General features: G+C 47.8%; 1 protein-coding gene across 1 annotated transcript in view; it reads left to right on the top strand.

Moving 5' to 3' along the window:
* Window positions 1-725: 725 nt before the first annotated feature.
* Window positions 726-13154, top strand: part of npas3 (neuronal PAS domain protein 3) — a 300964-nt gene continuing 288535 nt past the window's right edge. Inside the window, exon 1 of the mRNA XM_022764686.1 lies at window positions 726-925. Within this exon, the coding sequence (XP_022620407.1) occupies window positions 726-925 (200 nt within the window). The remainder of the gene's footprint in view (window positions 926-13154) is intronic.

The following is a 13154-nucleotide window of genomic DNA, read 5'->3' as shown; positions in this document are numbered from 1 at the left end:
TGAGAGCCGCGCGCTCACTGACTGACCGACTGACTGACTGACTGCTCTCCTCCAGGTCCGCTGTTCCCACAGACACCCACCCATCATCCACCCACCCACCGGCAGACACCAGGCGGAGGAGAGCCGGGGACGGGATGCCTTTCTCGGAAGGAGAGCCGGCGGCGGTGCCCGCGTGAGAGAGGGGACTCCGGAGCTCCCGCACCGGGAGACAGCGATACAGACACGGCTGTTCATCCGTCTTTAACTGGTGAAATAATCACCTATTAGAGCCACTGATCCATTGATCCCATTGATTGTTGAGTGGGACGAAAGAGAAGAAGGAGACCGAGCGCACCGGAGACACCGGGACCATGATCCGGAGCTGCTCAGGGGTTATCTCTGAAGGATAGAGCCGAGAGGAAGAGAAGGAGCAAGAAGAGGAGAGAAGGTTCATGATCTTTTCTGCTCGTGCGACACACTCTCAATAATCCTGTTCCTCTATTGATCCATTGATTGGTGACTGTTTGTTTTGCGCACCGGGACCATGATCCGGATTTGCCTGAGAGTTACATCCGAAGGTTAAAGAAGAGAAGAAGAAGAAGAAAAACAACAAAAAGAAGACTGCTGTTTGTCATCTGCTGATAAACCAGTGCTCCCAGTAAGTCGGTGACTGGTGTGCGTTGGGAGGAAGAAGCGGAGGAGGTTGTTAAAATAGACGCGGGAGCGCAGCGGAGACGGCCGGGACGATGATCAGGATCTTCCCGGATTTCAGCGTCCAGGTGACAGCCTCGGCGGCCGGAGGAGCCGGGGCTGGTGGCGGAGGAGGAGGCGGCGGAGGCGGCGGGATGGTGACCGGACCCCCGGTGGGTCGGGTGCCGGTGCCGGTCCCCGGAGCCACGAACGGGACCCCGCAGAGCGTGCAGGGAATCACCGCCTACCAGCAAAGGTACGTGGGGAGCTGCAGAAAAACGACCTGTAGCTGCAGAGTGATGCAGGGAAAAAGAGATTAATGTAAAATGAAGAAAAGTGACAGATCCACACCTGAAGAAGAAATTACCTCCATTATCCTGTGGTGTGTTTCTGCAGCTTAAAGTCAGTTTGCAGTGAAATCTCTGTCTCCTTCTATAATAGACCTGTCCCTGATATTTGTATTATTATATTTTATATGTATTGTTACACGGTTACCACACCACTTTCTTTATGGGACATTTTTCTGTTCAGGAACAGTTGGGCATCTCTAACTCAGTGGACACTTTTATTTGCTTTCATATATTTTAAAGAGAGACCATGAAATGACCCTCAGACTTTCCAGCTATCAGTTGGTATTTTACATCAAAGCTGTAAAAGTCGTCCACAACCCCTGAATGCAGCTCCATGAGTCAAACTGGACGGAGGTGTTTTAGCGGCGAGGGTCCGTGTTGGGATAAATGTCAGGAAAAATGTGGCCTTTTTCCTCAGTTATTTTCCTTTTGCTTTTTCAAATTTTTTCTATTGAACCTGAAGAGTAAAAGAAGGAAAAGGAGAATCTGGGGACTTTGACAATTAAATTCAATATCCACAGTTTATTTTATTTAGTGTTTGAAAGCAAGTTTTACACACACACTTGTTTGGGAAAAGAGGGATATGAAGCAAAGACGGAGGGATGAGGCGGCGGAGGATAAGTAGAGGAATCAGGTTGCGTGGTTTGGTGGAAAAAGAGGACGGAGGTTCAACTATTTAAGAGTGAAGTCCAGGTAATTCAGTGGAAAAACCCCGAACCAGGTTCTGCTAATTCAGTGGGAACAAAGGAGGTAATTTATGGGAAATAGAGGGATGGATTATTTCAAAAAGAGAAATGTGTTGAGTGTTTTCCAGCTGACCGTGAAGCCGCCGCTCCTTCAGTCCAACCTGTTTTCTGGTGACGATTCCCTCCATCTATCCCCCTGTTATTTCCTCTCTGAATCTAAATGATTGCCTCCGTCCAGCCGCTCAGTGTGTTGTTTTTTCTAATCATCTGGAGCCGTGGGGGGGGGCAAAATACACCCCTAACACACACACACACTCTTTTCTTATTACCCCAAAAAACTCTCCATATTATGGAGTGTAGCTGTGTGTGTGTGTGTGTGTGTGTGTGTGTGTGTGTGTGTGTGTGTGTGTGTGTGTGAAGTCTAAAAGCTACGGGGAGCAAACACGACGTAAATCACAGCTGGGGCCTCTCGGGTGCACAGAGAGCGTCTCAGCTCTAAAGCAACAAATACGAGGAGAAGAAGGGCCGCATTGTTATTTAAAGCAGGGCTTCTGGGCACACACACCCCAGACCCCCATAAGGGAGGATTTCGGGTAGTGGACTGTATGTTTGTGTCCATATGTGTGGGGCGAGGATTAGAGTCGTGGTTTGACACGTTCTCGGCTCATTTCTCCTGACATAAAACCTGCTGGAATTTAACTATGTCGTCATCCGGCAGCTGGGGACCCGTCAGGACTCCTCCACGACCCTTTTGAGGGCCCCAGACCACAAGTTTGGGAATAGCTGGTTTGAAACACAGTCCCAAACAGTCTCCTCCAGCTGCAGAGGCTTCTTTCATCCAGACAGGACGCTTTTTAAAAAAAGAAAAATTCTCCTCGTCCTCAGACGGAGCGTCTTCACCGCCCCGGCGTCTCGCTGCCCCTCTCCCCTCTCTCTCTCTATACATAATGTCTCCCCCAGCAAACAGCTGGGAGCTAATATGTTTATACATTACGCTCCATTATCCACGTCGCCTCCGTTTCACTGCTCTCGGTAAGCAGAGCTGAGATGGAGAGAGAAGGAGCGGCGAGCGGCGACACCGGACCAGGTGACGCCATGAATCAGACACAGAAAAACACGAATAAAAAACCAAAACACCTTTAAAGTTCATTTGTTTTTATCCCACAAAACTCTGAGCGTCTCCATGACGTCAGTGCAGCTGAGGGCGGCTGCTGCTGCTGCTGGGGGTCAAACCTGTGACCTTTCGGCTCCTGGACTCTGGTGCTGCCGCGGTCTCTGCCTCGTCTGTGTCCTTATGCAGGGATGATGAACTGCTGATGACGGGACGCGTCACAAACCAGCCTCAGCTTCCTGAGACTCAGAGTGAAAGGAGTGTGTTCCTCCGCACCTGCCGTCACACCGGCGTCCACGCCTGCTCCTGAGCGCAAGAGTGCACGTGTGTCGATCGGCGGGCGCTTAGCTCATGACGATCGTCAGCTGGAGGTCAAGGTTCCCCTCCCCAGTCTTTATTTTCCACCGCAGCACCGCCTGTAACCCCCTGTTTGTGTGGAGAATACCCAGCATGCCTTTGACCTTGACAGGTCATTGGTATAGAGAGGGAGGCTTTTCAGCTTCCAGGGCTGCAGCCTGGGGGTTAATCACACGGCACAGCGATTAGGTTACAATGAATTATACATTTGGAGAAAAAAAAGGAGGAATTTAAATAAATGTTGAAGGGAAGAAAAAGATGGAAAGAAAAAGCAGGAGGTAGTTTCAGTTGGAGGATAATGAGCCGTCACAGACATCAGAGTCTGGAGGACATTTCATCGGTCTGAAATCTCACAATGATCAGGATGACTTGATGTGTGGAGACGACAGGAGGAGTTCTGCTCATCTCCTGCACATGCAAACACCAGGACGTGACAGAGGCGGGAAACTACAGGAAAGTTGGCGGCTGCTGATTTAGGAATTTGAAGTGAGACATTTGCTGTGATGTGTTTATTATGACACTGAAGGGTGGAGGGGAGGGGTGTGTGTGTGTGTGTGTGTGTGTGCGTGCACGTGTGTGCGCGTGTGTGTGTGTAGGTGCATAGATCTGATTTACAGGGCAACCATCCAAATAAATCCCCCATCACCCCCTGCGCACGTTGGGTGTTTCTGTTGGTGGTTAAAAATTGGATAATAACCGCGCGGTGCAACCTGTAATACAGGAAGAGAGGGGGAATTAAATAAAGAATAAAACACACACACACACACACACACACACACACACACACACACACACACACACACACACACACACACACACACAAACTGATTCCAACTGCAACTGAGTGGCGTTGTTGCGCCGGGGCTGGAGAAAATACCGGAGATGTGTGGTGTCTTTTTTTCCCTGTCAGCAGCCGGAGGAAGGAAAAATGCTCCGAAAAACCACAGAGACTTTGACCGCTGAGCGACGCTCCGCCGCGGGGATCGTAACGCGGATATAGACGCTGCAGCGGCGGAGGGAATGTAAAGATCTGACGCGCCTGTTTGGTTTTTTTTTTCCTCCGGAGCGCATGCAGGAAATTCCTCTGTAGTGCCAAAACCGAAGCTGTGCATGTGTGCAGAGAGACAGAGAGGAAGAGAGGGGAGAGACAGCGGGATCTGAGAGGCATCCACCCCGGGTTCCCCCTCACTCCGCTCGGCATGCCTCGTCTGCTGCTGCTGCTGCAGCCCGGTCCCTGCCTTCTCCACCGCCCGTTGTTTCCACGCTCCTGAGCGGCAGCGGCGGCGGCGGCGGAGGAGAGAGACGAGCAGGAGACGCACGCACAGCACAGCACAGCACGCACGCACGCACGCACGCTCAAACACACATAACACACACTCACACGTTCACACACACGGACATGGCTTTGTCTTAACACACCGACCATGACGCATTGCTGTCAGGGCGCAGCGCACCGCCGCGGCTCCGCGTCCAAATAAAGCCGAGGAGCCGAGAGCGGAGGAGAAGAGAAAGTAAGAAATCAAATAATTGTTGCAGGAAGATGGCGCCCACCAAGCCGAGCATCCAGCAGGACCCGACACGGAGAGAACGGTAACGGGGCTTGGATTTGTGTTCCCGCACACACTCCTCCTCCACTGCATGTTTACAGCCGCTCACCGGCGGCTCGGAGCGGAGCGGCAGCCCGGCGGCTTCACCGGCTCCGCGCCGCTTAGCGGGTTTTAGTCTGAGCCTGGAGGTGTCAGGAGCAACGCTGTTACCCTTTCCAGAGGAGAGTCGAGGCGTGCGTGCCCGCGTGAGTGCGTGCGCGCCTGTGTGTGTGTGTGTGTGTATGTGTGTGTCAGACAGAGAGGCTCGTGGCTGGGTAACAGGTCGCTTGGCTAACTGTTCAGGGAAACGAAGCTGTGTCTTTACCTGGTGTTGTCTCGCCTTTCCTGTGTGTGTGAGTGCACCTTCACGTGCACGGGTGCGCGAGCAGGTTAGGAAGCCATGCAGTATGTTGACGCTCCAAAGCAAAGCAAAGCAAGGTGTGTGAGCGTCGAGGAAAACATGTGCATCCATCGATGACTGTGTGTGTGTGTGTGTGTGTGTGTGTGTGTGTGTGTGTGTGTGTGTGTGTGTGTGTGTGTGTGTGTGTGTGTGTGTGTGTCAGTCTTAGAGGAATTAACAGGACATTCTAATGTGGAGGGATACGCAGGGATTTACCTGTGCAGGTCAGACTGAGCAGACCCGGACATGACCTCAGAGCTGGTTCACAGGCTCTGATTGTTAAGGTGGAATTAAGGTGGAAATATGAAGAACTGTGTTTCTGTTTGTAAACATGTTTCCTGCTCCACCAGTGGATTCACATGCATCATGTTTTATCTCACAGAGTTCATCTACTCTATTCTATTGTATTCTATTGTATTTTATTCTCTTCTCTTGCCTGATTTGATGGAAACACTGAAGGTGTGTTTACATTTACACCTGTTGTTTCTCTGCACATCACAGAGCAGGACACTGCGCCTACATGTCCGACACTGATACAGCCCTCACCTGTTGATTGAGTTATTGATTGATTCTATTCTATCTTATCTTCATCAGGGATGGAGACACATGTCACAGTCATGACTTTATATTTTTGTACTTGTTTTATTCTATTCTATAGGACATATGGTGGATTAATGTTCTCATGCATGTGAAGCGTCTGCTTCCTTTACACTTGTTGATTTAGAGATGACAAGCAAACACATGCAACAGTGATTCTATTCTGTTCTGTTCTGTTCTATGTTGTGTGTCTTGTGAACAGGACTCCACGTGTGTTTCCCCTGTTGGTTTAGAGGTGATGAGAGATCACACGTGATTCATTCTGTTCTATTCAAACTGAGGCTGAAGTGTTTACATCCGACCAGGACTCCATTGTGTTGTACTGTGTTGTACTGTGTTCTGTCTGCTGGGCAGAATCAGGACTAAACTTTATGTAGTTTTTCTTGTAATGAGCATCTTTGACTTTATTCATCCACCTGTTGTTTGAGCTGGACTCGGTGTTTTCTCTCTCAGTCCGTCCTTCCTTTACTGTGGAGGCTCATTTACATCAACTCTTCAGTTATTCACTCGTTCATTTAGAGACGACAGTCGCATTCCTACGAAGCCGGCGCTCTCTCCTACTCTCTGTTACGTGTTCACTCAGCATCCGACATATAGTTGAAATTTACAATTGAATTTATTTCTCTTCTTCTGTGGTGTTGTGATGGCTGTAACGGCGGTGATGTAGTGTGTCTCAGTGGTGCAGTGATGAAAAGGGAGTGTGGTGTAATTCCTTCTCTCAGTGCCGTGATGTGTTGCCACTTGTTCTGTCTTCAAACACGACGCGATGCATTTAGACCAGGACGATGAGTCGGAGACGGATCACATGACCACGAGGAGCTTCATTCGTTGGTCGGTTTGTTCGACTTCAGAGAAACATCACCACGCTCCAGAGCAGGTGTCCGAGATAACAGATCGACACCTATAAAAGCCCCGCCTACTCCTACTGACCAATCAGTTCTGTTGGAAAATGAATCAAATGTAATCACAGTCTGATCTACTCGTGCCCTAACGATAGGAAGTGATATTATAAACACATTCACATGGTCAGAAACAATCCACCTTCACACGGGGAGCGAGTAGGAAACAAACCAGAGCTGCACGATGACGAAAACAAAAAACACGTGATTGTGATTTCAGTTGGAATCGTTTCTGCATTTTCATTTTTACTGAAGAAAGATATAAAAATGATGTGATTTCTGTTGGTCTCGCACCAAACAATCACGTTCCTTTACGTCTGGAGAACATGCTAATGCTAACTCAGCGGTGTGACGCATTTTACCTTCATCAAAGAAAACTGCAGCGGCTGTGATTTGGATTTTACACTCGTCCACATTGACATCTTGATTAATTGTTCAGCCCAAAAACAAGCGATAACTTAGACCCAGGTTTTGTGTCTCTGTTACCGTCACGACACTGGGCGGTTTCCCGCCGGTCAGACTGGGACCTGAACTGACTTTGAATGAGAAACGAGCATCATCTGAAAAGCAGAGCTGTGTTTTCAGTTGTTCACGTTTGGAACATTCAGCTGAAGCTGGAATCCAGAGTGAGCGACACAGCACGACTATGACTGCAGTCAGAGGCATCAGGTCAGTGCTGAGCAGCAGATTAACAGCCGGCTATTTGCATACGTGTGCTGTTAAAGAGCGGGGAGCAGGCGGGGGGTCAGAGGTCAAATGTATGGAGCTGAAATTACACTCCACTGCCGTCCAGCTTTTCACTTTCACCGATTCTGCTGCCGAGAGGTTTTTATCCTTTAATTTGTCCTGAACCGCGGAGGCAGGAAGCTCCGACCCGACGGGAGGAAGTTGAATTCACGCTGCTGAGAGTGAGACTTATTATCTGATATCACCTCGGCCTCTCCGCTCACCCGCTGAGGGGGAAACTGTCTGAAAATTTCTCTGAGGAAATCCAGTGATTTTTACAGCTTGTGCAGACAATGAAAGCCGAGCGCTGTCTCTCTCTGACTCCTGAGGAAGACCAGACTCATGTCGGACTTATTCATAAACTGCTCCCACAACAGACGGGATCTTCTTGTAGTTTGACAACCTGAAAGAAAAATGTAATAACAGTGTGTTTGTAATGATAGTGATGGAGATTTCAATCTGCTGCTGTATTTCTGATGAGTGTGTGCCTCCTCAGCCTTTCACACCACATCTCTGTTCTGGTGATTCAGAGGTCGGGCACTTGAGTCGAGTGAAAAGTTTTAATGTTTTAATTTGAAATCCCCCCCGAGGTTTCTGGATGGACACAAAATGACCCAAAAAAAACCCATCACAGTTCTGTGTTTATCACAAAACTGAACCAGGTTTGCCTGCCAGGGATCCTGGTTCAGATCTCGGTTCAGGCCCCCGACTGATGGATTTTATCAGCTTATCATCAAACTACCTGCTTGTGTCTGTTTCGGGGCAGAAAGCAGATTGTCTGAGTCGAGCATCCGGAAAAAAACCGGAGTGTTTTAGTCTGTGAATTACAAACAGAAGCCGGCTGCTGCCCAGAGGCTGGTGGTTGTTGGAGGTTTGCTCCTCGGCTCCTCCTCGCCTCCTTCAGCCCTGAACCCACAACTGCAAACGCTTACACAGGGAAAGGAAATGCAACATACAGCATGTCATGTATACATGGGGCGTGGAGCTAAAGCTAACAGAGAGACGCAGGGTGGCGTTAGCATCACCCTGGTTACCTCCACAAACGGCCAATGGGATGTCTCCAATGTGTTTGGGATTATTAGAGAAAATAAACAATATTGAGGTTCAGTTCAGCAGGATACTCTTGTAACCGCAAAGTCATGTGACCGTCATGTAACCACGGTCACATGACTTCAGCGTCACCACTATATAAACACAACGAGGCTTTAAAGGTGAACTGATGAGTTAACCAGGCTGTAAAGGTGGACTGGTGAGTTAACCAGGCTGTAAAGGTGGACTGGTGAGTTAACCAGGCTTTAAAGGTGGACTGGAGAGTTAACCAGGCTTTAAAGGTGGACTGATGAGTTAACCAGGCTTTAAAGGTGGACTGGTGAGAGATCTGTTTTCATGTTCAACGTGACGACTTTTAACGTCCCCGACAAACTGTCTCATTTCGACACTCGTTAGCAACAGAGACATAAAAGCTTTAAGAATCAGGTCTGGAGTATTTACTGATGGATTTTATGTCGTAGAATAAAAGGTGAAACATAGATTTGGGGATAAGGGAACTGGAGGAGCTAAATAAAACACATTTCCGGGTCTTAAGACTCTTCTCATTCCCACAGCACTTTATTTTCTTCATGTTAAATTCACAAGCGTAAAATAACGGAATGACTCTGATTAATCAATAAAACAGACTCAGGATAAAAACACTCATGATTGTTTTTACATGCACGTACGTGTGTGACACATCCACAAATTATCAGAGCAAATTACAAATAACTGATAACGGAGCTTGTTGCTGCCCATGTGAGCTTTTTCTGATCTTCCAAGTAGTTAAGGTTTGGTTTTGTTCAGGTAACAAACCACCTGGTTAAGATGAGGAGAGGATAGTGTTCACGGTTAAAGGAGATTAGTCCTGACTGTGAGAAGAAGACGGGATGAAAACACTGATCTAAAGTCGACGCATTAGCAACATCAAGAAAACAACAAACTCTGTTGGGTTTCTTTAGAGGATAATTTCATCAAATAACTTATCAAATCCCAGATGTGTCCTTGAATGCACCACAAAGTAGAGTCTTCAAAGCAGCTCCTGTTTCTAACTGGATCATCTGTTGATGCTTTAACTTTGATGGGGGGGGGGGGGGGGGGGGTGATTAAATGTTTTATTGTGATGGATTATCCCTCAGCAGGCCTCGAGACGCTGCGAGCTGATTTTCATAGAAATGAACAGAAAGCAATGGCTGCCTGGAAGGAAGGGAATCAATCTGAAAACTGATGGTTTGTTTAGGCAATAAAGTGTACAAATTTGTAGGTAATCCATCTATTAATTTCACTCCTTATCCATCCATCTTCTCCTCCTACCAACCTCCCATTCTCTCACCATTTACTCCCTGCCTCCATCCATGCCTCCATCCATCTCTCCATCTGCTTCCCCCTCCCTCTCCATCCAGCAGTGTGTGTGTGTGTGTGTGTGTGCGCGCACGTGTGTGTATGTGCGTGTGTGTGTGTGTATTTCTTCTAAAAGCTGTCAGGCGGCGACGGCGTTTTGGCTGAGCTGCTGTTTGTGGATCTATTTCTGGGGGCATTTCAGCACCGATAGGCATCTGGAGGAGACCAAATTAATTTCCAGGTAGAGAGGGAGAGAGAGAGAGAGAGGGGAAGTGGGGGTAGAAGGAAGACGAGGAGGAGGACAGACTTCATAGCCGACTGCACAAGTGCTTCCACTATCAGTACACTGCACTGGCACTGGAGAGGAAGATGATGGAGAGATGATGGAGAGGAGGACTGGACAAGAGAGCCACAGAGAGACTGGGAAAGGGTGAGGGAGAGCGCAGGAGGAGGAGGAGGACGACTGAGAGGAGGATTAAAACAGTGAGGAAGAAAAAAAGGAAGAGGAATGATATGACAGGTGGGGGTGTGAGGGGAGTGGGCTGATATGGAGTCAAAGGGAGGGAGGATAAAAAGAAATGAGGAGTAAAGGCAAAAGGGAGAGATGAAAGATTTGGATGTGTTTTTTAGCAGGAGACGGACACAGGAGGTGGCAACAGATATGATTTAGACACAGCTTAGTCATAGTTTGTTTAATCTAATTAAGACGCACAAATAAGCAAAGTAACTGAGTGTTTGATGAGGTGTTTGATGAAGATGAAACTTTATGCTGCAGCCTCCACAGTCACCACATCTCAACCCAGCTGTTCTGCAGCATCGTGTTCACACCGCCCCACCACCGAAACACAAACGCCACATAAAGAAACCTGCAGCGTTCATCCTCCACAGAATGTACAACAAGTAGAACTGAAGCTCCTCTGGAGGCTCGTGGCAACAACACCCTACCAACGCACCCATGTTGGTTTTTACTTTGTCGTTTGCCTCCAAGTTCTGTGTCCACAAAACATCTGATGTTGTGTTAGTGAGTTACTAAGTGGTTGCTAGGGTTCTCTTGGCAGTTGCTAAGGTGTTTGCCAGTTCTTTTCTAGGTGGTTGCGAAGTGGTTGCTAGGGTTCTCTTGGCAGTTGCTAAGGTGTTTGCCACTGTTTTTTAGGTGGTTGCTAAGTTGTTGCTGAAAAAATCATTCCAAAATGAATCTGCATAGTTATCAATAATAATTGTTATTAATAATTACTTAATAATTGTAAGAATTAAAGAGGAGGAAGCACCTTCAGTCATTAAGCTCTAAACTGGAGTATGTCAACATACATGTGATCAGACTCAGTAGCAGCTGGATTATGGAAATCTATATGAAGAGAGAGGAAGACTGAGAGAAACAGGAGGAGGAGAGGACTGAAGAGGAAGGACCAGCGGAGGGATGGAAACGGGAGATTGACTGTGACGGACAGAAGGAGACGGAGAAGTGGAATCGCTCATCGACCTGATTGGCTCTCGACCTGAGAGGCTGAATCAAACTCACCCGCGGGCCGGATAAGAGCCTCTCAGCGCCTGCAGGAGTGCTTGGTTCGCTGTCCCAGAGGAGGCGGGTGGGAACACCTGCCTGATTGCCCGACGCCAGGAAACGAGAGTGTGTGTTTGTGATGTTAGAGTTTAAGTTCCAATTTTAAACCAGCGTTAATGAGTAATGAGAGCTTAGGATGTATGTTATTGATAATCAATCATATTCAATATTTAGTAATGAGTGTTTGTGTGAACAACAGTGATACCTGGGGTTGTATTATAACCCACGAATGCAACATGCAGCCAAAATAAATAAATACTTGGCAAACCAATAGTGACGGCCCAGTGGAGAGGAAGCTCTGTCTTTTCATTTCCTGCATTTTTTATTTGACATTTTGCTCTAATTTTCCTTTTCCATTTAAATTTTACATCTCGTACGTTTGCAGGAAGATGTTTCCACTTTCAGGAAACTGAAACAAATCCCAGTTAATAAAAATGAGCAGAGATTTTCAAGATGTTTGTGAACACAGTTGTTTGGTCTCAGGTTGTGTTCTTGTCCTGCACACTAAAGGACTCTGCTCTACTCACACTTGAGTTAAAGACGTGCACAAACCTCTCTGGTGTCGCGCAGCTGTCCGAGCTTTGTTTGACTTGTTATTTCTCTAAAAGGAATCAGAATAAAGTCAGGTGACGTCTCTGACTCAGGGATCAATGAGACCCTTTAAAAATACAAGATGAAACGTATTTAACACATTTTCACACAACATCTTCTCACTGCATCCGTTTATAATTTGAAGATAAAATACACAATATCTGCAGTTTCATCTGACAGCTGTGAGTTTAATGGGTTGAAGGCGGCCACCTGACTTTGTCTCTCCTCTGCTGAAAAAGTGGGAAAAAGAGAGAGAGCGAGAGGAAGAGGAGGACAGATTAAGAGAGAAAGAGTGGAGTGGCAGAGGGAGAAAGGAGAGCTGTGAGAGGGAGAGGGCCTGTGGTGGTGGGTAGTGTTGGCGAACTTTCAGAAACAACAGAAAAACCACAAAGCACAAAGTTGGCTTTGTCTCCCAAACACTCCCCCCTTCTCCCCTCCTCCCCTCTTCCTCCCCAGGGGCGAAATAACACAATAAAATGTCCCATTACCCCATTCTGATGAGCGAGAGACACAGCCACAGACAGAGGGAGAGAGAGGGAGGCTTGTCTGAGGTTTTGGCAGCGTGGCGGCGGTTGGGTGTTCGAGCTGGGCCAGATCCTGACATGTTGTTAGGAAACAGCAGCAGCAGCTTAAACAGCCCGAAGAAGAAAAACCTCGAGTCCTGACGCTTTAAGTTTTGTTTCAAACGTGCAGCTTCGGTCCCGCTCCCCTCTGTGATTTCACCAGATTGGTTTTGTCCAGACATGCATGTAAACACGGTTATCAGAGAGAGGAGGGAGGAACAGTCGCTGATGCGTCTGTAGTTGATGTCTGAGTGAAAATTGCTTTCCATTTCAAACTGAATTTACATTTTTCTTTGGGAAAGGAAATGCATAGAAGATGTGTGTCCGGCGCTGGAGCAGTTTGTTCGTTGTTACCAATAACAATGTGTAAATTTCCTGCGCGCTCTGACACGGACTCTGGCTCTTCTGTCCCAGACGGAGAAATGTATGAAAATGTAAATGATGGCGGCGCAGCGTTTTACACAGGCGGGAAAAAGTGGCACAAACATGTTGTTAGAAGGTTTTACATAAACAGACCTGCTTTTTGTTTCCTGCTGCAGCAGCTGAAACTCCTCCTCTCCTCCTCTCCTTTCCTCCTCTCCTTTCCTCCTCTCCTCCTCTCCTCCTCTCCTCCTCTCCTTTCCTCCTCTCCTCCTCTCCTTTCCTCCTCCTCCTCTCCTCCTCTCCTCCTCTCCTTTCCTCCTCTCCT

This window comes from Seriola dumerili, unplaced genomic scaffold, assembly GCF_002260705.1.
Source record: "Seriola dumerili isolate Sdu_G_001 unplaced genomic scaffold, Sdu_1.0 BDQW01000565.1, whole genome shotgun sequence".
Lineage (NCBI taxonomy): Eukaryota > Metazoa > Chordata > Actinopteri > Carangiformes > Carangidae > Seriola > Seriola dumerili.
The sequence above is the reverse complement of the archived record's forward strand: the minus strand, read 5'-3'. Positions and strand labels throughout refer to the sequence as shown.